Source organism: Gymnoscopelus braueri, assembly GCF_963280865.1.
Source record: "Gymnoscopelus braueri genome assembly, chromosome: 12".
Classification (NCBI taxonomy): Eukaryota; Metazoa; Chordata; class Actinopteri; order Myctophiformes; family Myctophidae; genus Gymnoscopelus; species Gymnoscopelus braueri.
This window is the reverse complement of record NC_137614.1, coordinates 2391461-2416293: the sequence shown is the minus strand read 5'-3', so window position 1 is coordinate 2416293 and position 24833 is coordinate 2391461. Positions and strand designations below refer to the sequence as shown.

The following is a 24833-nucleotide window of genomic DNA, read 5'->3' as shown; positions in this document are numbered from 1 at the left end:
TGTTGTATTAAAGCTGAGACAGCCAGAATAGAGATGCATCCCTCTCTCCAACTCACTTTGCAATGTTGCAACCTTTCCAAGTGTTAAAGTAGGGTAAGTGACGTTTTAGGTTAAAACTAAATGTTTGTTAAAAGGTTAACGTTCTATATTGTGATAGCAATCATTGCTATAGTGTGTTTGTAACAGGGGTCTCCCCGTCTCTCCAGCTCTTTAATAAACAGAAAATACATTTTCAGGTAGGTGACACAATTTCAACCAATCAGGAGAGCAACCATTTATCAGCTTCATTTTTATAGTGTTCCAGTTCCAGTTTTGTCTGCTCATTTCTTTGTGTCAACACTTCCAATTTCACTTGTTTAATCTGCGTCCTGTCTGAGCTCTCTATCCTGATTGGATAAAATTGGAACCCCAACCTGAAAATGCATTTTCTGTTTAATAAAGAGCTCGAGAGACATGAAGACTCCTGTTACTGAACAAACACTCTATAGCAATGAGTACTATCAGAATATAAAGCTATTTAACACTTATTTTAACCAAAGAAAACCACTTGGCCTACCTTTAAGTATTTGATCACTTGCTAAAAAAAACAAAAAAAAAACAAGATGCACGTAATCTCAGGGATTAAGAATGTCACGACTGAACTTTGTAACATTGTTAAACTGTTAAATCCCAAAGTGCGATGAAACAGCGGAAAAGGAGTGGAAACAGATCTACCAGCGTCCAGCTCACAATGTGTGACATGTTGTGAGTTTATGGATCATTTGGTTCTCAAAGTGGGGTCCGGAGTCAGATTTAATAAACAAGCATAAGTAACAAACAGGTGGTGGGAAAAGTACTCAAATGTTTTACTTAAGTAAAAGTATCAATGCTGCACTGTAGAAATACTCTGCTACAAGTAAAAGTCCAGGTTATCAAAATTTAGTTAAAAAAAAAATATACTTAAAAGTACCAAAAGTAGAAAGTACTTACAAAATGTCACGTTTCACAAGGTATCATATTCATATGTATAACATTTATCAAAAATCTTGAAAATAGCAAAATCTTGAAAATAGCAGATCTGCAAGCTCACAATGCGTCGCATCGACGCATTGCGAGTGGTTGTTGGTGGGGTACCAGGGGGTCCACAGTTAAATGTATTAATATAGCTTCACTCTCATTTGAACCATTATTGTATACTTTGGTATATCTTTGAATATATATATTTTTAAAGCCAACATTTGTAACTCAATCTTTGCTTCTGGGGGGGTCCCTGGAACAAAATATTTTGAGATGGGGTCCGTGGCCAAATACATTTAATTTTGGGGGTCCTTCACATGAAAATAATTAGAGAACCACTGGTTTAATCAAACATCATGCACAGGTAGAAATTAAAACAAACACTGTTCAATCAGGGATTTAGTTTCAGCATTTCACATCTTTTTATTTATGTATTTAAGTTTCTTCAATAATTCAATTGCACCCAAATCTACAATAGTTTTTGAAAACGTGCACAAAAAACGTGAGTTTCTTCTTCATCCTGCAAAGAATAATAAAAAATAAAATTCTGACCCCAGGCAAAAAGGATAGCAGGAAAAACTAGTGTTATTATTTTCTATAACTCTCCTTCTAGTTAAATCTTAGTAACCTCAGCATGATAGACTTAGAATAATATCAAGACAAATAAATGTCTTTTTTTTTTAAGTTTTTGCCCCCGTCGCAGCAATCCCCCAGCCCTGCAGTTAAAAAAAATATTCTCTATTTAAAACAAACATCTCAATGTTATCATCATCATCATTATTAATCTTAGTAATTTCAAGAGAAAACGCAAGTATGCCCCTCGCTCAGTCGGACCCTCTCCAGGTCAGGTGACCAAGCCCCGCCCCTCCCCCAGCCCCACCCTATCAGAATCCAAAAACACAACAAACGCTCAAAAGTCCTGATTGAGAAAAAAAAAGAAAGAAAAAACGGATGGAAACACAGGAATGACAATAAAAGAAATTATACAGCAAATTAGAGGCGAGCTTAAAATACTCCAACTTCAAAAAACAAGGAGGTTAAAAATTAACCACTTGAACCCTATTATACTTAAGTTTGACCGGAGTCGCCGCTCCATGGGTCTATATTTAATATTTAGTCCCCCTCTAAAAATGTTTTTCACCCTCTACATCAAATCTACTTTGCTGAAAATAGCCGATCTACAAGCTCACGACGCCCATGGCGTCGTGAGCTTGTAGATCTGCTATTTTCGAGCGAATGTTCGCCCACCAGAATAGGGACGCTAGGGTTCGAGTGGTCAACTTTCTGACTAAACGTTTTTTAATTATTATTATTCTTCTTCCTCAATACATCTTCAAGTGTACATCATTCACGCCCAGGTGCATTACATAACCCACAATGCCTCATTCAGGAAGTTCATCTTTAGATAGAGAATGGCAAAAAAAATAAAAAAAAATAAAGAAAAGTCAATGAATTCTATAAACACAAGGGAGCGGGGTGTATTTAAATAAAAAATAAATAAAAACATTTAAATGAAGGGTAGGTAGGTAGGTAGGAACAGTCCGTCTATAATGTTATTATTGGGTCATATTTTTTTTTCTTCATTTCATACATTTTCTAAGAAAAATCTGACATAAAAAAAAACAGTATTTATGCCGTTTCAGATTTTTCCAAAAAACTTCAGCTATGTAGCAATATAAGGTCATTACAAGACATACAGCAACATAAGAGAGAGGAGGGAGGAGAAAAAAAATTACAACTGAAGGAAAGATCTTTTTAAAAACTATATGCAAAAGGGAATTTTCAAAACATAAATAAATAAAATACCAATACACTGGTGATGTAATTATTACAGCGGAGTAGGCGTTTTTTAACCAAGGAACCAAGGAGAGGAGGAGGAAAACGGTTTAAGTTGAGAATACTTGGTTTTTGCATTAATTTCAGTATAAGGGACCTCTCGGTAAAAAGTCTGGGGAGGGGGTTACGTTAGGTGCTGATGGGAGGAGGAGGAGGGGTGCTGGTCAGTTGGCTGCCAAACCAGTGGCCTCAGAAGACAGTCTGGATGGAGAGAACACAAAACACAACGTGTATTTAGGCCCGTCACAATTATTACACAATCATCTAATCTCAGTTATTTTTGCATCATCACAATCGTTTCCATGTTGAAAAATTTTCACACTTTCAAATATAAAAAAAAGCAGATATAGTAGATCTACAAGCTTACAACTTCGTGACACGTCGTAAGCTTGTAGATCAGCTATTTCTGCTACTTTTTCATGTATAAAATTATGAAATATGTCAATATTTTCTTTGTATATTTCAGTTATTTGTCATATCTGCCGTGTGCAACGTTTGATTACGAAGCCTAAAAGGCTTCATATGTTCCAGTGTTCAATGCCAAACACAATTAAATCGTTAATCGCAGTTATTTGAGTGACAATTAATCGTCAACTTAAATTCGTAATCGTGACAGCCCTGGAGGTTTCTGAACTGTCCACATATGAAGAGAACACAAAACATGTGTATTAGGTACCAGAGGTTTCTGAACTGTCTACATATGGAGAGAACACAAAACATGTGTATTAGGTACCAGAGGTTTCTGAACTGTCCACATTGTGTATTAGGTACCCGAGCTTTCTGAACTGTCTACATATGGAGAGAACAAAAAACACGTGTATTAGGTACCGGAGGTTTCTGAACTGTCTACATATGGAGAGAACACCACAAAACACGTGTATTATTAGGTACCCAAGGTTTCTAAACTGTCCACAGCCCACCACCAATGAGACAGAGTGAGTCGACAGAAATGGTGCCATCTTATAGTGAGCATTAGTGAGGACAAATTATATATATATATATATATATATATATATATATATATATATATATATATATATATATATATATATATATATATATATATATATATATATGGTTGAAAATGGGTGAATTGCTCCTTTAACAAATTCACTGCCAGGTATTAATTAATTCATCCGCCACTGCCAGCGGTTTTACCTTATTTTGAGTCTTTTTGACGATCCACCAATCTTTTTTTTCAACCCCGATGTAAACAAACAATGTCTCAATCAATGTCTCTGTGGAGAGAGGAGTCTCTCTGCTTTCCACCGGAACGAAAAACATTGTAAACGCGATCGTCCGTTCTGTTGTTATCGGCAGTTGAATATGGCTCGTTTTCACACAAAAAACGCAGTCTGGGAGAAGAAATCCGAGCTAGAGGTGTTTTTCTAAATCTCATGAACGGGGTTATATATCTTTTGGATGACGTCATTTCCGGTTCGATCACGACGGAAAACATTTTTGTTAGCGTTTAATAAATAATTAGCACAATATGTAGAGTTATGACGTTTTGGTTGACAGTTGAAGAAATTGCAGATTGATGCTTAAGTCGGCCATACCAACTCTGACAGGATAGCCATTTTATATTCTAAAACAAAATGCCAGACACCAGAGCGTTGACCATTGAACATTATGCATACTATTGCTAGTTTGAAAACACCAAATGCTCTTTAATCTTAAAATAACACTTTCTAAAATAACACCTATTTTTGGTGCATGACATGATTCCATAGAAGACCTCTACGGCAGGGGTTGGCAAGTAAGTTTGGCCTTGGGCCTTTTTCAAAAGACATTAGATGGTGGGCCAGAACACAATCAATGGCTAATTTAGGACCTGGAAGTTGCAACAAACAAACTTTTATACAACAATAATAACTGTATTGTTATAAAAGTTAATACATAAAGATGTGGTATAACAATCGATAGAAAAGCATGTGGAATCAAATGTTACAGGCGCACATAGAAATGCTTATGTAATCCTTTTTGTGCAGGCGTCATCCTTGACTGTTTCACATAGAGGATATTTAGTTCATGAAAAAAAGTAGGGCTCTACAGTGTGTGTGTGTGTGTCTCTCTCTATCTCTCTTACCGGGCATTGATCAGGTACTCAGCCAGGCTGATGCTGGCGGGAGATCCAGTGATGGTGACCTGTCTGTCAGTGGAACCTTCCACAGGGTTGGCGATCTTTATCTGAGCCCCCGACATCTGACGGATCTCGTTGATCTTTGCGCCCTGACGGCCGATGATGCAGCCAATCAGCTGACAGGCGGGAAAATACGCCACGCCGGAGGGGGAAAAAAATACTCCACGTTAAAAACAACGACGACACAATCCACAACAGCATGGCTCTATGATAGGCTGAGTGTTGCAACATGGATACATTCACCCAGTCACACACACATTCATACACCGATGGCGGAGGAAACTACCAACCTGCTCATCGGGAGCAATTAGGGGTTCAGTGTCTTGCTCAAGGACACTTCAACACTAACTCTGGGGGAGCCCGGGATCGAACTGGGAACCTCGCGGTTCCCATCCGGCCGCTCTACCGGCCACTCTACCCCTGAGCCACTGCCGCCCCTAGTGAGGCTCTTAATCCCTTCAATCCGGGAATGCCGCCGTGTCATTTTAGATTTTAACAATAGCCATTATTTTATACTTTAATATATAAGCTCGCTATGAGCTTGTAGATCTGCCATTTTGGAAAAATCATAAAAACCTGTGCAAATCTTTGAATATATACTTAAATTATATCATTTTCAAAGTGAACATTTGTAACTTAAATCTTTGGTTCTGGGGGGTCCCTGGAACAAAATATTTTGAGATGGGGGTCCATGAACAAATGCATATAATTTTGGGGGTCCTTGACATGAAAAAGTGTGAGAACCACTGATATTATTATAGCAACATACGGTTTTCAGAAAACCGTCAGGATTTTGAAGACATTTGTAGATGCGTTCCCGGGTTGAATGGGTTAATCCCGGAGTGGTGTCCATGAGCAGATACAGAAAATCAATGGAAGTTTGAGTCTTGGTTTCTCCCACAGTCTTTGATAGAAGCAAACAAAAGACAGATACAAAAGGTTCAGACTTACATCATTTGGAATGGTTAGCTCATGGGAGCCAGTTTGTGCAGAAGCATCCATTCCAGCTGCAGAGAGGAAAATAAAAACGGCATTAACAATGTGTTTCAAAAGGGACTATTAGAAACACAAAGTCAAAGGCCATATGCACAAATTAAGCAAGATATAATTGCCGGGTAGCTGGTCCTTATTGAAAAATAAATGCCGACAGGGTGATTATGCACAACAAAACAAAGTATTTCCCTGCTTACGGTAATGAAAGTATTCCATAAGGTAACCGGAAGACTCGCCCCAAAACACGCTTGCCCCATTCTATATACCGCCGGATTTGCCCTGGGGCGATTATGTTTTGGGGCGAGCGTTTTGGTATTCTTGCCGTTGTCGCCTCGGTAAACAAGGAAGTGTTGATCAAACAGAATACATTTTCGGTTACTGCATTGTCTAATTCTCGCATCAAATGTTTTCAAAAACATTCTTGAGAGCAACGTTTAGCTGTAAATGACATGGTGTGTTTGTTTACATAGCTGTCATGTTGGATACAGCATTGACACAAGCAGCGCAGGTTGATATGAGCAGGTGTTCCGAGTCTTTGATTAGACAGCGGTCTGTTATTGAGCTCATCGGTCATTATCCAGAAATAACACACTGCTGAATTCAGCGATTGACCAATCAGAATCAAGCATTGACCCAAGCCGTGTAATAAAGCAAAATAAAATCTCACGACTGAAACATTTTGTTAGGCCAAGTTAGTCCTAATCTCTGTTTGGTGAGACAACGTTCAAGATGCCCCCACCCACTAGCGCTGGGTTTCATAAACAAGGAAAACATGTAAAATAATTATAATGTTTTAGTAGCCACACAGCCAGCCAGTTGATGAAATGGCAGACTGAGGCTTTGACCGTTGCGTTTATGAAATATCCGAGATCATTAGGGTTTTCTGGAAGATTGAACATGCATTCTAACACTATAGTTTGACCACTTCAAATACTTTTTAATCTTAAAACTAATAACCGAAAATAGGCAATCTACAAGCTTACAACACGTCGCAGATGCATTGTATGCTTGTAGACTGCCTATTTTAGGATATTAGTTATTTCCGTTGAGTGACACGCTTCCAAGGAATCCAAATGACTGAAATAAGTTGTGGCGACTGAGAACTTTTAGGTTTGGTGTCGGGGTACGTACCCTGGAAGCCCTGGTTGCTCGGTGCGATGGGGAAGGGACTCTGCTGCATGGCTAGCTGGTGAAGTTTGGTGAGCTGTCAACATAAGACAAGCAACAAAAACAACACAAAATAGAGGGAAATGAGTGTGTTACAATGTCTAATATATACCGGTAGTTCATAAGACCACATTTTGGTGCTCCTTAAGAATCCATCCATCAAAAGGAGCAAGAATTCAATCAAAATGTGATTTTAAAAATCAACCTTGAAAACCTAACCCTATCAAAAGCTTGAATAGCACCTCCTGCAACCGATTAGAATTGCCAATTTTTGACAGTGTGATTACAAAGTTTTAAATCAAATCTTGACCTTGACAAATAATCAATCTAAATCAAAATTATGGATTTGGAAGAATTGTGATACACCTCCTCCTCCTTGGGTTTCTGTTCTCTGTGCTCCCAAACAGTGGTAGAATATAAAAAAAAAAAAAAAAAAAAAAACAGGCTTACAATAATGGACACAAAGAACAAAAAAAATGTTTTTAATTCTTCAGTAACCCACTTAACCCATTAAGACCTGGAACACATCTGTGTCATTTTAAATGTATTTGGCAATTCAAATTGGTTGTTCCCGGTCTTAATGGGTTAATGAAGAGCACCACATTATTTAATGGTGCGGTGACACAACTTTTAAACACAAAACAGTGTTCGGCCACAGGTAGAACAATTACATTCCATTAACCACATGAACCCTAGCGTCCCCATTCCGGGTAGCGAAAATAGCAAATCCACAAGCTTGCAGCGCGTTGTGAGCTTGTAGATTGGCTATTTTCAGCAAAGAGGTTTGGTGTAGTAGGGGGGAGAAAAGTGAGGGGGACCAAGAATAGACCCCTGGGGGACCCCGGTAAGTGAAAGAAGTAGTTCACCCAAAAAGTGTAAGCGATTTTTTTTGTTTTTGTCGCATTCCTAATCCAATAATTTGATGACCAGCGGAAAGATGCTTAAGGCGAATCTTTGAGTCTCCTACCGGAGAGACAGCTGCTCAAATTATTGGCTCAGGAATGTGACAAAAACAAAAACATCTCCATGAATTCAAGGCTTCATGGGGTGTGTAATCGATCGAAAATAAGTAATTTTTTGGGTGAACTACTCCTTTAAGTATATCGTTGCTGTCGGGCAGAAACCTCTCTTCTCCATGTTTTAACTTAAATGTTTTCGTAAATTAACTCCCTACTTAATACTACAGTATCACACAATAGCAGATCTATAAGCTCGAAGCGCAGTGCAAAGTGATGCGTTTTGAGCTTGTAGATCTGCTGTTTTTGAATTTTTTTTACTTTTTGAATACTGGAAAGTAAACAGTTTTGGACAGGTTTCCACCCGACAGAGACGATATATAGGGTTTAAGTGGTTAAAATGATATTCCCCTTCAAATTATTAACCGTTATAGTGATAATGTTAGAAGATATGAAATGAAAAGATGGACACTATCCTGAAAGATAAAAAATAAAATAAAAAGTTAGTTTTTGAAAAACAGGTAAAAACTGGCAAACAACGTTGTGTCTTCTATCAGGATGAAATGTGGGGGTGGTCACAGGCATGGGAGGAGTCAGAGAAGGTGTTGTCATGGCTACCCAGGAGCGAGTTGTGTAAATATCGGGGATCACTTACAGAGGGCCCTTCACTTACATCTGGCTGTGGAATGGCGTGCTGCCCTTGGACAGCATAGGCCTGCAAGCAAACAAGAGAACAGCACTTTAGGTGGGTTTGTTCAGGACATCAGGAAATGGCTTATCATTTCTATAATAATCCATGACAGTACAAATCTTTGAATATACTGTATGTGTATGTTTTACTCAAATCTTTGCTTCTGGGGGGTCCCTGGAAAGACATATTTTGAGATGGGGGTCCACGGCCAAATACATATCATTTTGGGGGTCTTAACATAAAAAAAGGTTTGAGAATCACTGATATTATAGCAACATAAGTTTAAAACTGTTAGGATTTAGAAGACATTTGTAGAATTCCCAGAATCAAAGATTTGAGTTAAAATGTTCATTTTTAATATATATATTCTAAGACTTTAAAAAATAGCAGAAAAAATGCCAAGCTCATAGCGTGGCACTCGGTGCCGCACTATGAGCTTGTATATCTGCTATTTTTGAATAGCCCAAAGCAATCTAAAATGACACAGATGCGTTCCCGGTCTAATTTTTTTTGCTAAGTTTAGCTCTGAAACGGGGGTGTGACTGTGATGATCCGAAGTTTAGCTCCGAAACAGGGGTGTGGCGATCTCGCGAACGTCCTATGTTTATACTGCTGCTAGATCCCGCGAGAGTGTGTTGCTGGGACAGAGAAAGGTTGATAATAAAGTTGATTTTCTCCTGATTCGTCAGTCTGAAAAAAAGCCATTTTAGTATGAAAATCTTGGGAAGATTCTGGGGCTTGTGACGATCGGGTCCAATATTTAGTTCAGTGACCATGGGGCTAAACTAAAGAATGGTTCAGAAGCTGTGTTCACGTTCACTCTTCCATTGGAAATAATGAGATTCCAAGCTGCTTCCGGTCTCCTAAAAAGGTGGCCACCTACTCCACGCAGATGGCATGTCTTTCTCTTTTTTTTGACAGAAACGGGAGGAGTGTTTTGGTTTAACCAATAACAGTGTCAGCCAACGGTCCCGTCCCCTCCGGGCTATGGCATTGATGGACTCTACAGTGGCAGGCAGAGCATCACGGCAGTAAATTTGCGTTTACAGGAAGTAATTATTTTGTAATAAATTATTTTGACATAATACACAATCATTTTCTTTAAAATGTTCTTGGCATCTAATGATAGATATGCCTCATTATGAGTGCAGGTCTGCTGTAAAAGTGTTTGGGCTGTGGAATGAATGGCGTGCTGCCCTTGGACAGCACAGGCCTGCAAGGACACCAACAGGATGGGATTAGGCATCATGTCACAACCATGACAGTTTAGTTACAATGTAGGCATTTAGCTCTTATCCAGAGTGACTGAAAATAAGCAAGGTTAACGCTTACTTCACATCGTTGCTATCGGGGGCAGAAACCCCCGACAAATAGCCTATCTACAAGCTCACAACGCATCGCGACGCGTTGTGAGCTTGTAGATCTGCTATTTTCAAACATTTTAGTACTTTGACTTTTGGTACTTTAAGTATGCTTTGATATCAATACTTTTGTACTTATACTCTATTAAATTTGACTTGTAATAGAGTATTTCCACATTGCAGTATTGATACCTTTACTTGGTAAAACATTCAAGTACTTTTTCCACCACTGGTCATATCTAGTGCTATAAGACGACAAATATTCTTTACAAAGACAGAGACAAAAAGAGATGTCTGATGTTTACCTGACCACCTGCAAAGATGACAGGAGATCCTGAGGGTTTGGGTCTGTACGGGATCGTCACTCCCTTGGGTGGAGACTATAGGAAAAAGAAAAGGAGAAATACCATCACAATCAACTTCATTGTTACATCGCACCATTACAGGTGGAAAATAGTGGGTGAAATGTATATTTTGGTGCGATCTCTCAACATTACAGTAACAGGAAGAGATAGAATAGGGAAGAGAGGAAAGAAACACAGAACAGGTCAAATAACAGGAAGACACCAGTCAAAATTAAATATTGTTGCTGTCGGTTGGAAGCCTTGCATGTCCAAACCCGTTCCCTTTTATTGTTATCATTTCAAAAATATTTTTGGGACATACAAGGTTTGCAACAGACAGTGACGATATGCATAGTCACTGTCGGGTGCAAAACTCCCATCTCCATATTTGAATTTACATTTTCTTAAATAAATCAGTGCTATTGAACACCCGTTACCTCCGTCTGTGGTTTTTACAAATATTGAACCAATGGAAAAGCATCTAACGCCTCACCCCTGCGTGGTACACAGAGCAGAGCGAAAGATAAACAAAAAAGCTTTTTTTCCGTCTGACTTAGTCATTCTAATCAATGATTAGACATAACCACTTCCACATTCAATGGTCAAAAACCTGATGAGAATATGATGACACATGCAAGTATCTGACAATGTATAAAGTCACAATACCAACGTTGATGAGGCAGTATCGTGTCGTTCTAAAAACATGGTTTTCTTTTTCATTTCCTGAAAAGATAATATTTTGGACAGCGTTGGGTTTCTGCCCGACAGCAGAGATATGCGGCTGTGGCTTTACGGCTATTACCTCGAGCATGACAACGCAGATCTGCTTGACACACTCGATGATGGACTGCGGTGTCCCTGCAATGGTGATGGCACGCTCTGTGGAGTTAGGCAGCATGTCCCCTGCCACCTGTACCTGAGCTCCTGTCGACTGGACACACACAAGTTTGAATTATTATACTAGTGAGGACCTCAAACTTTTCGGATGGGGGTCTGTCCGTGTATAAATAAATGCATATCAATTTGGGGCTCCTTGACATGACATTGTTTTTGAGAACCACTGGAATAAAAGTACATTTTATTTATATTGCACAAAGTGTTTTACATGCAATGAGATTAAAAACAGAAACAAAACAAGGTATTAAAGCAGTTAAAAAAAGAAAAGGCCTGTTCAATTCATCTCAAGCAGGACAGCAGATAACACAAGCATGGAAATAAAACCATGTAACATCTGCAAATGCTTGTTCAAATAGTAGCGTTTTAAGGCTGCAGCTCTCAAGACCTGTAGAAGCGCATTCCAAAGTGTGGGAGCTACAGCCTGAAAGGCTGTGTCATCTTTGGTTTTTAGTTTAGTATGATAAAAGTGTTGTATTAACATTAGACAAACCTCTCGGATTTCTTTGATCTTGCAGCCGCCCTTGCCGATGAGCGAGCCACACTGGCTAGCGGGCACGACGATGCGCAGGGTGACCGGCGGTTTGCTGGTGGCCGTGCTGTTGGTCATGGAGCTGCTGATGTCCTACAAGCAAGAGGAGGAGACAGGCTGTCACCGTCAGGACATTTTGCTTTGATAATTACGCAATTAAACCCTCTAGACTAGAGACTTTAAGTACTTTTTTCCGTGTACACCAAATCTCTTCATCAAAAGAAAAGGTATAGAAATAGAATCAACCATGATCTGGTACCACCCCAAATTTAGAACAAACCTGGGAGAATTCTCATTCTACTGCTCTGCCACCAAATGCCAAATGCCCTGACACCATTCATTAGAGGATGTGTAACACTGGTCTCTTTCAAAACTGGCCTGAAAAAACATCAGGTAAATGTAAATTCACTGCCGCCGTTTTTCATTTTTCTCCTTTGTACATAGTGTCGTTTGTTGATGACATGTATTATCGTGTTATTTTTTTATGCTATGTTGATGAATTGAATACTTAGGACCACAATGGAAACAAGTCCCCAGGACTTAACGTCTGACAGCATAGCGTGCCGTTTAGTGTTGACATTTCTGACTAAGTATTCAATCAATCACAACGTGATGCGTTGTGAGACTTTACGACTTATAAGGACCATCAGAAACGCAGTACCCATTCCTTCTTTATTACATAGCCTTTGGTGGGAAACTCTTATGAGAGGCCATCAGTGTTGATTTCGTAGACTAAAACTACGAAAAATGTTCGTCAACTACCCTTTTTCGCTGAAGAAAACGAGATAAAAAAGAAATAAAAACTTAGTTTTAAACTAAGACTAAATATATTGACAATTTCGTTAACAAATAAAAACTAGATGAAAATGTTACTGAGGGACTAGTGGAGAAGAGATCCAGTACAACTAAAAGACAAGTCATTTTATGTTTGGTTGCGCTGGGTGTTGCGCAGATCTACTCACTCACAACGCGTCGCGACACGTTGTGAGCTTGTAGATCGGCTATTTGCAGCATGCAACCAAGTGTAAAATCAGCCATTACGACGCCATCAAGGCACCGCCAAAATACATTTTAGTCGACTAAATCAACTGTACATTTAATCGACTAAAATCTTATATTTAGTCGACTAAAACTGAATCCGACAGCACTTGAGAAGATCAGAAGGTCACTCATTTTGAGACATTTGAGGAAGCAGCTCCAACCTCTTCCAGTTTTTCAATGATCATGGAGAAGGCCTTAAAGATGGCGGTGGTGGGCCCTGCCAGGGTGATGATCCGCTCTGGACAGTTCCCCTCAGAGATGTTGATTCTGGCTCCGCTCTGAACAAAATGAAGAGGAAATGACACAGACACACACCCATCAGACAAGCCAGCTCAACATTCATCACCACGTGAGGTCTGAGTCACCGACACAGCTTTTTAGAAAGAGACATTTTGCAGGGATTAAAGCAAAAAAGAAAACCTCTCATGGCTGATAAAGTTGCTAGGCCCAGCTCAGCCATATTTTTTGTTAACATGTTTCCAACTTATTGACACTTTTGAAAGCTTTTCCAGAAGAAAAAAAACAGCACAAAAGGCTTTTTTCCAGCTTCACATTCAAATATAAACATAAAATAAAATATCTGCTAAACCTGATATCGGTTTGATACTGATTGTATTTTAAGGCCGATGCCAATATGATGACCGATTAATCGGTGCATCCCTAAAATTAAGATGTTTTCGTATCATCATTCTAAACCCATGTTATAGCTGTTCTACAGACACTTGAAGACGAGGCTCGAGAATAAGGGAATCCTGACGTCCTGGGGACATAAATATATGTATTTGGGACGCGAATTAATCTCCCCTGGGACGCAGATAATGTTTTTAGCCAACTGCGCAGATCAATGTCTGCGGAAACGGTGTGCTAACTCGCAGCAGGAGCTGAGCAGGAGACACAGCAGAAAATAAATATGATGTTTACAGGAGGCTTAAAAGTTACCGCAGGCAGTGCTGAATCTGCTTATCATCCTTTTCAGGTATGTATTTTGGGACGGTTCTGAGACGGGGGTGAAAAAAGTTAGTCCGGTAGCCCTGGTTGAAGAAACCACAGATTGAGGCTCCATTTAGACCTGAAACCGAGTCTACACAAGTATTCATGTCTTCTAAATCCTAACAGTTTTCTGAAACATTATTGTTGCTATATCAGTGGTGCTCAAACTTTTTCATGCAAGGACCCCCAAAATTAGGCCTATATGCATTTAGCCACTAGCCTGGTAAAGCCCCTCCCTCCGGAATTCTCATTTCCATTTGATTTCAGGAGTGAGTCTGGCCTGAAGGCTTATCTTGGGAGTTTCTTGCTCGTCCACCAAATGGACTCTCCAATCAGCGTCCTCGCTCATTGTTTTGTGATTGACAGCGGAGGTAGGCCAATCAGGTGGAACCCGAGTGGTTCACACATAATTAATCAATACACGTTTCATAAAGGTTCTCATTAACATCAAAGACAAACCAATTACTCCTGATGATAATCACTGCAGCCTAAAGTGACTTAATTGGACATCAAAGGGTCACTTGGACATCAAAGCTACATTACTCCCGCCCAGCTCCAGCCCACAGCCAAATTGCCCATATGGGTCTGCAGGCCAGACTCACTCCTGAAATAAAATACAAATGAGATTTCTGGAGGGAGGGTTTACCAGGCTATTTAGCCACCGACCCCCATCTGAAAATATTTTGTTCCAGAAGCAAAGATTTGAGTCAAAAATGTTCCCTTAAAAATATATATTCAAAAGTACCCGAGACAATTAGGGTTTTATGGAAGATGCTTACACTCGGAACTGGTTCAAAATTAGGCGGGAGGACAGAACTGAACCGGTTCAACCCCCTGTGGAAAAGGAGCCAATGTGCAGTATTATTAGACTGATGCTAGGGTTCATGGTTCACCTGTGATCCTATATAGTGGGAGAAATATGTGAAAAAGTTGTTCACTTCCGGCAGAAAGTGTGAAATTTTGCACCTAGGGGTATTTTTGGGCGCTGAATTCAAAAATTGCCGGATCCAAGAAGTCAGACCAAAGCGTCTGACTTATTAATTAGATATTTAGCATATTTGCTGCAAATATGCTAATTATCTAATTAATTATGCACAATACAAAAATGTACATGGCAGAAATGGATTCTACGGGAAAAAACACATAAGAATCAACTGAGAAAAGTTTGGTACACCCTTTTATCGAATTGTTATATATATCATTATGCCAATTGATTCCTCCCCACACACAGTGTGTTGTCACTGCTGTTGTATTCTACTGACTCACCTGCCAGTGAGGAGCCCCCACCGGGAGGACGTAGAGCTTTTCCACTTGTGGGACAATACATTTATTTCTCATTAACTTGTTTATTTAATCTGTCCTACTCTGTTCTTCTTGGAAGCATTGTCCTGAACATAAACACAGTTCTGTGCATGGTAGATTAGCCGCAAAACATTTGCATTTTCCAGCACACCGTTTTTTACACATGCATTTGATCAGCTCTCGACACCCTTTTGACGCCACCTCTGCCATCACCGTCCAAAATGGACACCAGCCATCGTCCTAACTTTTCACCCATCCCCAATCTACAGGTGAAGGAATCTCTGGGTTGGCAATTTGGGACTGTCCCCAGATGTGACCAGCTTGAAATACTGCTCTCTTCACATGTTGACGAAGTGCCTCCTTTGTGGGAGGAATATTTTCCACTTTTTTTTTTCTTCTGGATTGCTCGTGGTGGCGGACATCAGTTTTCCTCCGTCCCTGAAACTGGTCTTCAAACTCATTTAGGATCCTGGCTATTTCGGGACCAGCCACCAACCACCGGCGAAGAGCCCCCTCATCTTCCTATAATTTGAGTAACCTCTGTCTTGGGTCGTGGTCTGTGGTCTGGCAGTTAGGTTTCGCTTTCGGTTTGCATGCTGCAGTTAGGTTTCGCTTTCGTTTTGCGCGTTGCCAAATCATGTGCGAGAAACAAGCACCGGTGTTGCAAGGAACGTCTACGGTACGTACGGTACGGTACGGTACGGTACAGTACAGTACGTACAGTACGGTAGAGTACAGTACAGTACAGTACAGTACAGACCGTACAGTACAGTACAGTGCAGTACCATACAGTACCGTACAGTACAGTACAGTACCGTACCGTACAGTACCGTACCGTAGAGTAGAGTACAGTACAGTACAGTACAGTAGAGTAGAGTACAGTACAGTACAGACCGTACAGTACAGTACAGTAGAGTACAGTAGAGTACAGTAGAGTACAGTACAGTACAGTACAGTACAGTACAGTACAGTACAGTACAGTACAGTACAGTACAGTACAGTACAGTACAGACCGTACAGTACAGTACATTACAGTACGGAACTGCGCATGCGTCGCATGTGCCCGTGTGTGTGCGCACACGCTGGCTCTGTGTGTGCGTGTGCGAGCACGAGACGACTCGCGCTAAACGTTGCGTGTGTGTGTGGGGACCGCGCTACAGGACGTGCAATAACCTTCACCGGGTATGGTCTAGTTCTCAGTAATTACAACAATTCCGCCATCACCTTTCACAATAGCGTTCTGCTGTTCATGCATCTGATCGTGTGCCAAAGCAGAGAACTTGTGCAATGACAAAGTTCCCCTTGACAAATTCACGATGGGTATCTGGGGAATCATTTGGAAGTTCCTGAAGGTCCGTTACATGCACTGTCAACCATCTAATATGCTATTTTTGAAGAATGAGTTTTCACTGTTGCTACAAAAATATTAAATAAGTGTGAACCCAGTAATATGATCTCATGTGAAAGAATACCCCTGAAAACATAGGTAGAGACACCAACATCATGAGGCTCAGATGAAGCACTTTGGAGTAACACTGGTTTCAATCAAATTTGACATAAAATAAAAAAAAGTAATCTGCTAAATTAATCTACAGAAACTGAAAATGTCAAAGTATTGCTGCATTACAATTTGGATTTCATCAAAACAAACTTGTTTCACATTCAAAAGTGATGAGGTGTCAAAGATTGGAATACAAAACCTAATTGAACCAAAAACGTTGGCGGCCATCTTTAATTCTCATTTTACGACCAGATCCCATGGGAAAAGTGCTTGGATCCGGCAAAATTTGAAATCGGCATACTTCAAACATGCCATATGCAAATTTTCACACTTTCTGCCGGAAGTGAACAACTGAGCCTTTTTTTGTTACATATTTCCCTCACTAATAGATTACTGAGGCACTACGCTGTCTCTATGCATCTGATGCATGTGTTCACCTTGCTAATTGTATGTCACTCTGGATAAAGAGCGTCTGCTAAATGGCTACATTGTAAATTGTGAGTATAATCTTAACCAAAACATACCTCCTCTCTCATCTTCTTCACAGACTCTCCTTTCTGCAGATTAAGCACACACACAAAACACACAGATTAACACACAGCCAGTGCAAAAGGATTCCAGGATTATCTTGGGAAGTGAAAACAAAGGCTTACCTTGCCAATAATACTCCCAACCTCCTACAGATAGAAAAGAAAAAGACATTGTTTTACAAAGTAGAAATAACATCTTCACCACTTGATTGATTGAATACTTTATTAGTCAACAGTGTCAATGGCACGGAAGTAACAGTAAAACACTTGGGCTAAAAGGATAACACAAAGAAATCCTATTGCCTATTACTTCAGCATACGACTGTGTCCTGCAAAAAATAGCCTGAGCTACAAGGTTACCCAACACGGGAGCTTGTAGATCTGCCGTTTGTTTTAAATAGATCTTTGCCCTATAACGACATAATACCCAAAATAGGAACACCAGGTTAAAAGTGGTTCATAATAGGCCAAATAAACCAGAAAGATCATTGAAAATGTGTCCAGATACCAGCGCAGATTTAAATATGCAGGCAGACTTTTTTGTATTGATATTATAGGTTCTCAAAGTGGGGTCCCTCAAGGTTCCAAATGGACCGTTACAGGTCTGTAATTCTGATTATATATTTTATGCATAGGCTATTTGAAAATAGCTGATCTACAAGCTCACAACGCGTCGCATCACAACGTGTCGTGAGCTTGTAGATCTGCTATTTTCAAACATTTTAGTAATTTTACTTTTGATACTTTAAGTATTCAAAGTAACATTTTGAACACAGGCCTTTTACTTGTAACAGAGTATGTTTATATTGTGGTATACTTTTACATAAGTCAAATATCTGAGTACTTCTCCCACCACTGGTTATGACCCCCCCCCCCCCCCATAACTGTCTCTTGGGAATTAAAACGTTTGCGAAGCACGGTCATGCAGACACGCTCACCTTCCCATGCATGAGTAGTCTGATGGTCAAGGTGACATTAAGTCCTCCTTCAACCACGCCAGTGTCCATAGCTGCTGCAGGTTCCAGACGAGACTACACAGGCCAAGACGGAGAATCTTTGGTCACAGGAATACGATCTGGAAGAGAAGTAAGGACAGTTGACCCATAAAGACCTGAAACCGATACTACAAATGTCTTCTAAATCCCAACAGTTTCCTGAAAAACGAACGTTTCTATATCAGTGGTGCTCTAACATTTTCATGTCAAGGACCCTCAAAATCATATGCATTTGGCCGCCGACCCCCCCCCCCCCCCACATCTCAAAATATTTTGTTCCAGGGACCCCCAGAAGCAAAGATTTGAGTTACAAATGTTGGCTTTAAAAATATATATATATATATATATTCAAAGATTTGCCCAAATTTACACGATTTTTCAAAAATAGCAGATCTACAAGCTCGTAGCGCGGCACAGCTTGTATATATGCTATTTTTTTATAGCCAAAGAAGTCTAAAATGACACATATGCTTCCCCGATCTTAATGGGTTAATCAAAACAATCAATAAGAAATGGTAATTGATAAAAAATAACCGATAGTGTTCAGTGTTGTTTTCTCCATTTGTTTGGTGCCTGTATGTAGCAGCTCCTAATTTGCGTTTTTCCTCCTGTTGACTCCACTTTGATGCATTATTTAAAAGTTATGCGTTTGATTTTTTTTTGTGTTTTTCTTCCGTTGACTCCACTTTGATGCATTATTTAAAGTGTTAGATTTTTGTTATAGCTCTGCTTCATCTTTCTCTCATTGATGAATCGAGTATTTACATTTCTGAGATGGACCGAGTGCGTGCCCCAGGTTTATTTTTGTTCCATTGATTTGTGGATGTTTTTTTTTTCCCTCCATGGACATCTGGGTCCTCCCACTTTGATCTGAGTGTGGGTGGCAGTGTTAACCAGCAGCGTAATCTTTTATTTTTTACAGTAAGAATTGCACAAAGGGACCAGTTTGTGTTATATCTACACTACTTTATTTCTTTGTACAATCATGAGCTGTTTATTTAGGCAATCCATCAATATGGGGAACCACTGCAGCCAGGCCAGGCAAAAACATTGAATTGTTGACTTTCTAAAGTTTCTAGGACATTGGTTCCCAATGTAGGGCCCAGGGACCCGCAGGGGGTCGAGAGTGAAATTATTTATAATACAACTAAACCACAAGAAAATACATTTAGTGAACATAAAGAATGTCTATTTTCACTAGAAATTTTGTACTAGCAATTAAATCATATGAATCCAACTACAACAATATGTTTGAATTAGGGTAACGGGATTTAGGACAGAGTTTCTGCAGGTTGTGTCCAATTTAGGGCTTTTTTTTTAAAGAAACCAAACTAACTCAGAGATCTTACAAATGGAACCAAATGGACCATAACAGGTCCATTTGGTTCCAATTTGTAAGCTGTCAAGAGTTAATTTAACAGCTTGCACAGAGTATATAATTAGTTCTCAAAGTGGGGTGAGGGGACCGCCAGGGGTCCTTGGGGGGGTAGGGGGTCCCCAGCAAAATGTGTTAATATAGCATCACAATCATTTTAACCACTTTAACCATATTTTATACGTTGGCTATTCAAAATAGCAGATATACAAGCTCATAGCGCACACCGAGTGCTGCGCTATGAGCTTGTAGATCTGCTATTTTTGAAAAATCCCTGGCACAAAAGAGATGGCGGGGTCCGCAGCCAAATACATATCCTTTAGGGGGTCTTACACATGAAAAGGTTTGAGAACTACTGGTGTATATAATGGGGTCCCCGAGATATAAAAAAAAAAACTAGATAAATTAAAAGAATACACATAATAAAAGTTGGGGTCATTGACACACACACACAAAAAAACAGCACTGATCACGTCAGATCCCAGCTCTGCATTTCAGCACAATGACCCACTTGTCTCTCATGATGACCGATGATGAACTGTGTTATTTATGTCCTATACTTGGTTAGTTCCTCCTAAAAAAAACACTACCCAACAAGACAGAAAGAGAGACTCAAAAGTCTTGGAGGCTATTATTGTTGTTTTTGTTATAATGGGGTTTTGTCTTATGTTTGTTTTGGTCTGTTTACTGTCTGTACTGTCTGTGTGCTTGACTGCTTGTATTGTATGTTGTATAAAAACATCTGAATACAAATAATTATAAAAAAATAAATACTCTTGGGAGCCATTATAAAAACAAACATGACTATCAACACAAACACTACATTCGATAAATAAATAAAAATGTAGCTGCTAATAGCAGCGAGCTAAAGCTAACGAGCTACCGTCGCCACCAGTCAGTTTAGAACGTTAGCGTGGAGCATAGCATCCCAACGTCAGCTGCATTTAGCTTAGCATTTAGCTTAGCATTAACTTAGCACAAGTTGGGAAAAGATCCCGGTTTTTAAACACAGCACTTCACCAACTGACCCTACAAATAAGTGCTACGCGTATTCTTAAGACATCTATAAACATATATAAAACACATAGGGCGCGTTCGAAAATACAGCACTGAGCGCACTGGCCAATACAAACTAATAGGCGAGTGTGCTCCGGTGCGTAATTTCCGAACGCACCCATCATTGGAAGGCAATACAGGCTGGAAGCCAACATTAACATTCGTTTATTATTATTACTATTATTATTATTCCATGTTAGCATTGTGGTGAGGGGTTAGCTTAGCATTCCCTCCAGGAACTAGTCGGGCTCCATTCCCACTGTTGCCAGATTTTGAGAGAGAAATAAGCAACCAGATCTATGAAAACAAGCCCCAAAGAATACTGTATAAATCGAGCTTGTCCATTTGCTATTTAATAAAAATTATAATCTTTAAATAAATTGTGGAATATTTGGTAGATAAAATAATAATAATAACACAAATCTGGTACAGGGGGGGGAGCTCCCCTGGCACAAAACATTTTCAGATGGGGGTTAAGGGACAAATACACCAGTTTAAATAATAATTACAATATTTAGAAGTAAGCCCAAATAAGGAATAATAATTACAATATTTGGAAGTAAGCCCAAATAAGCAATAATAATTAAAATATGTAAAAGTAAGTCAAGATAATAATAACAAAAATATTTAGAAGTAAGCCCAAATAAGCAATAATAATTAAAATATTTGGAAGTAAAGCCCAAATAAGCAATATTTAAAAAAATATTTAGAAGCCCAAATAAGCAATAATAATTCATCTATTTAGAAGTGAAGCCCAAATAAGCAATAATAATAAACAATATTTGAAAATAAGCAATAATAGTTAAAATATTTGAAAGTAAAGCCAAAATAAGCAATCTCAAAATATTTGAAAATAAGCCCAAATAAGCAATAATAATTAAAACATTTAGAAGTAAAGCCAAAATAAGCAATAATATTTAAGATATTTGAAAGTAAAGCACAAACAAGCAACAATAATTTAAATATTTTAAATTAAGCCCAAATGAGCAATAACAATCAAAATATTTGGAAGTAAAGAAACAAATAAGCAACTACACTTTAGAAAACAAGCCCCAAAAAACCGCAACCCACCAATAATGTACAAGCAACAGAGAAAAAAACAAGCCCACAGTCGCTTATAATAAAAGGACATGGCAACACTGCTTCATTCCTTAGACCTGCGGCCTACTCGTCCCACCACCATGTTCAGAGCCATACCCCCCGCCCCCCCGTCCTTCACTCCACTGTGGTCCTTAACAAAACCGTTTCAAACCGGCCCTGATCGGCCCTTTAAACCCACGGATCGGTTCTTACCAGGGCCGGACTTAGTCCCAGGGGGAGGGTAGAGGAGGGTAGCCGGGGTGGAGAGGGTGAGGGTTCGGGTAGGGAGAGTGAAGAGGGAAGAGAAACTCGGCTGCTCTGGTCGGGCTCCACTCTCCTGCTGCTGTGCTGCTAACACACACACACAATAGACACACAGTACACACATACACACTTTGACCTTTCAACCCGGTGATGCCGGGTTGGTTATAACCCCGCCCACCACCACACCGCCGGGGTTAACCCCGCCCACGTTTATATTACCTCGGGTTTTAAAGGAGCACTTCGTCTATTTCATTTTCAACCACTTCGGACAAAATAACAGCAGCAGAGCTTTCCAGTCCCCATATGTCCATGAGTCTCCTCTTCTCTTCCCCCCCTTTCTCTCTGTTTTATTCTTTCAGATATGCCAGTATGGATTAGATTTAAATTGGGACAATTTAACTCAGGAACAGTTAATTCAAAAAAAACCTAAGAAAAAGACAATCTAAACATGAAGGAAAAACAAAAACAAGTAGGCCTAAAGAAAAATGTTATAAAATACAATTCATGAATGGTCTTTGGTTCCCTAAATAAAGGGGGTCCCCAGCTAAATAAGTTAATAGAGCATCAAAATGTAAACCTCTTTAAACCTATTCAAAAATAGCCGATCTACAAGCTCATATAGCTTGTATTTTCTTAACATTTTGAAAACTCTGGAATAATCTTGAGGGGGTACAAAATATTTTGAGAAGGGGGTCCACGGCTAAATACATTTGTGGGGGGGTCCTTGCCCCATAAAAGTGTCCTCCTTTCTGAGATCTTTCTAGTGGCCACCCACACCCTGCACTTGAAGCACTAACCGGACACTTTATTTGTTTTTTACTTCCGTATACCGTTGCTCTGTATTCATTGTTGATGCTTCTTGTTTTTATTTTTGCCTTCTGTAACCTTAAGTGCTGTGCTGCCTCTGGGCGACTGAATTTCCCACGTGGGATAATAAAGGCATCTATCTATGTACTTGATGAATTGAATATACAGGACCACAATGGAAACAAGCCCTCCAGGGCTTTTTGTGTTATCTCATCTTTTTAGCATCATTGTATAACTATACTTTTTGCAAACTGTTAATAAAGTACTCAATCAATCAATCAATCAATCAATCAATCAATCAATCAATCAATCAATCAATCAATCAATCAATCAATCAATCAATCTTCATATAATTCAGTGGTTCTCAAAGTGGGATCCGGGGACCCCCAGGGGTCCTTGAGGGTCTTCCAGGGGGTCCCCAGCTAAATTACTTAATAGCAGTAAAATCAGTTTAACCACTTTAAACATAGGCTATATATATTACGTCGGCTATTTGAAAATAGCCGATCTACAAGCTCACAACTCATCGTGATGTGACGCGGTTATGAGCTTGTAGATCTGCTATCAAAAGATCTTCAAAAAATGTAACAAATTTTATATTATTTTATATATTTTATTTGTTATAACATTTTAACAACACAAATCTTCCCTGCCACAAAATATTTTCAGACGAGGGTCCGCAGCCAAATACATATTAATTTGGGGGTCCTTAACATGGAAATAGTTTGAGAACCACTGATACAATTGGTCCTCACCAATGCTCATAATAAGATGCCACCATTGCTGTCTTTGTCTCATTAAATTATAATTAGTCCTTCTATCCCACAGGGGAAATCCACTTTTCAGCTTCAACCAGCTGAGTGCTTCTCAACAGTGTTGTCAGATTTTGTGAGAGAATTAAGCAACCAGCTGCAGGTCTATGAAAACAAATCCAAAAGAAGCCACTACGCCACATGTGAACTTTAAACCTATATATGACAATGGCCGATCTACAAGCTCACAGCGTGTCGCGGCGCGTTGTGAGCTTGTAGATCTGCTATTTTCAAACAATTCTTGGAAAAAGCGGAACATTTTGAATATTTTTTCGAAACATTTATTTTTTAAATATAATTTTTATCCCACGATTTTTGTAACCCATTTTTTCACCCAGTGCTAATTGCCTAAGCTTGTAATCCTGGGCGCTACTCTCCCTCAGCCAGCCTGGGGAGAGCCCCGAACTGAGCTCATGCTTCCTTCAATGCATGAGGAGTGAGCAGGCCGCTTCTTATCACCTCACAGGGGGGAGTTTCCCCGGTAAGACGTAGCGTGTGGAAGGAACACGTTATTCCAACCATAGACATATAAAGGTAGACGCCTCCTCTGGCTCTGAAGCGTCTGTATGGTGGGCGCGCTTCCGCTTCCAGGGGGGCAGCTGGAAATTCAGTGACACGATAGTTCATGTAGACACGGAAGGCAGAATGTTTATGTACTTCATTCACACTCCCCGGACCCCCCCCCCCATTCGCTATCAGTTATACAGTCGTACTCCTTTAAGTCAGTACGTTCAACCTCTTGTCATTCTCATTCGCTTCAAGCTAATTACTCACGCCCTCATACCCACAGTGCAACTCGGGCGGTTAATTTAAGCAGCCTCAGTTCTCTGTTCAGTCTACGTACTTCGCTGTCTAAGCGGTGTGTTCAGCTGCTTGTTTTCAAATTCCCTCCACCTCCCCGGCCTCCTCCCCGTGGCATCTAGTTATTATTGTTATAGGTTGATTCTGTGTTGTACTGTGGTTCTATGATTCTGTGTATTGTACTGTGTTTTTGGATTGTACTATGATTGTGGTTGTTTAATTATGCATTGAAGGTTCAATGTTATGTTAAACTGTATTTTATGCTTATGTTTCATGCTTTCTGTCTCTCCTCTGTCTCTCCCTCTCTCTTTTCCCCCGACACGGTCGAGGCAGAAGGCCGCCACCCTAGAGCCTAGGGTCTGCCTG

The 24833-nt window shown here is 39.8% G+C and overlaps 1 protein-coding gene and 1 long non-coding RNA gene across 4 annotated transcripts in view; one reads left to right on the top strand and one right to left on the bottom strand.

Moving 5' to 3' along the window:
* The window catches only part of LOC308096711, a 776952-nt gene that overhangs the window by 604758 nt on the left and 147361 nt on the right, over positions 1 to 24833 (top strand). The gene's annotated exons all lie outside the window — the stretch shown is intronic.
* pcbp2 (poly(rC) binding protein 2) lies at positions 1395 to 22165 on the bottom strand (the record flags this gene model as incomplete). Of its 3 annotated transcripts, none has more annotated exons than XM_080444819.1 (13): positions 21997 to 22163; positions 18216 to 18352; positions 17401 to 17424; positions 17272 to 17304; positions 13116 to 13232; positions 11875 to 12006; positions 11290 to 11418; positions 10449 to 10523; positions 8747 to 8806; positions 7100 to 7172; positions 5927 to 5982; positions 4922 to 5091; positions 1395 to 3033 (listed from the first exon to the last, which is right to left on the bottom strand). In XM_080444819.1, the coding sequence occupies exons 2-13, from the start codon at positions 18282 to 18284 to the stop codon at positions 2997 to 2999; spliced, it is 975 nt and encodes a 324-aa protein (XP_080300945.1). In that variant the 5' UTR covers positions 18285 to 18352; positions 21997 to 22163. The 3 variants fall into 3 exon arrangements, with proteins under 3 accessions (XP_080300945.1, XP_080300946.1, XP_080300947.1); XM_080444820.1 differs by having other exon boundaries at positions 8765 to 8806; XM_080444821.1 differs by lacking the exon at positions 1395 to 3033 and having other exon boundaries at positions 4918 to 5091; positions 21997 to 22165.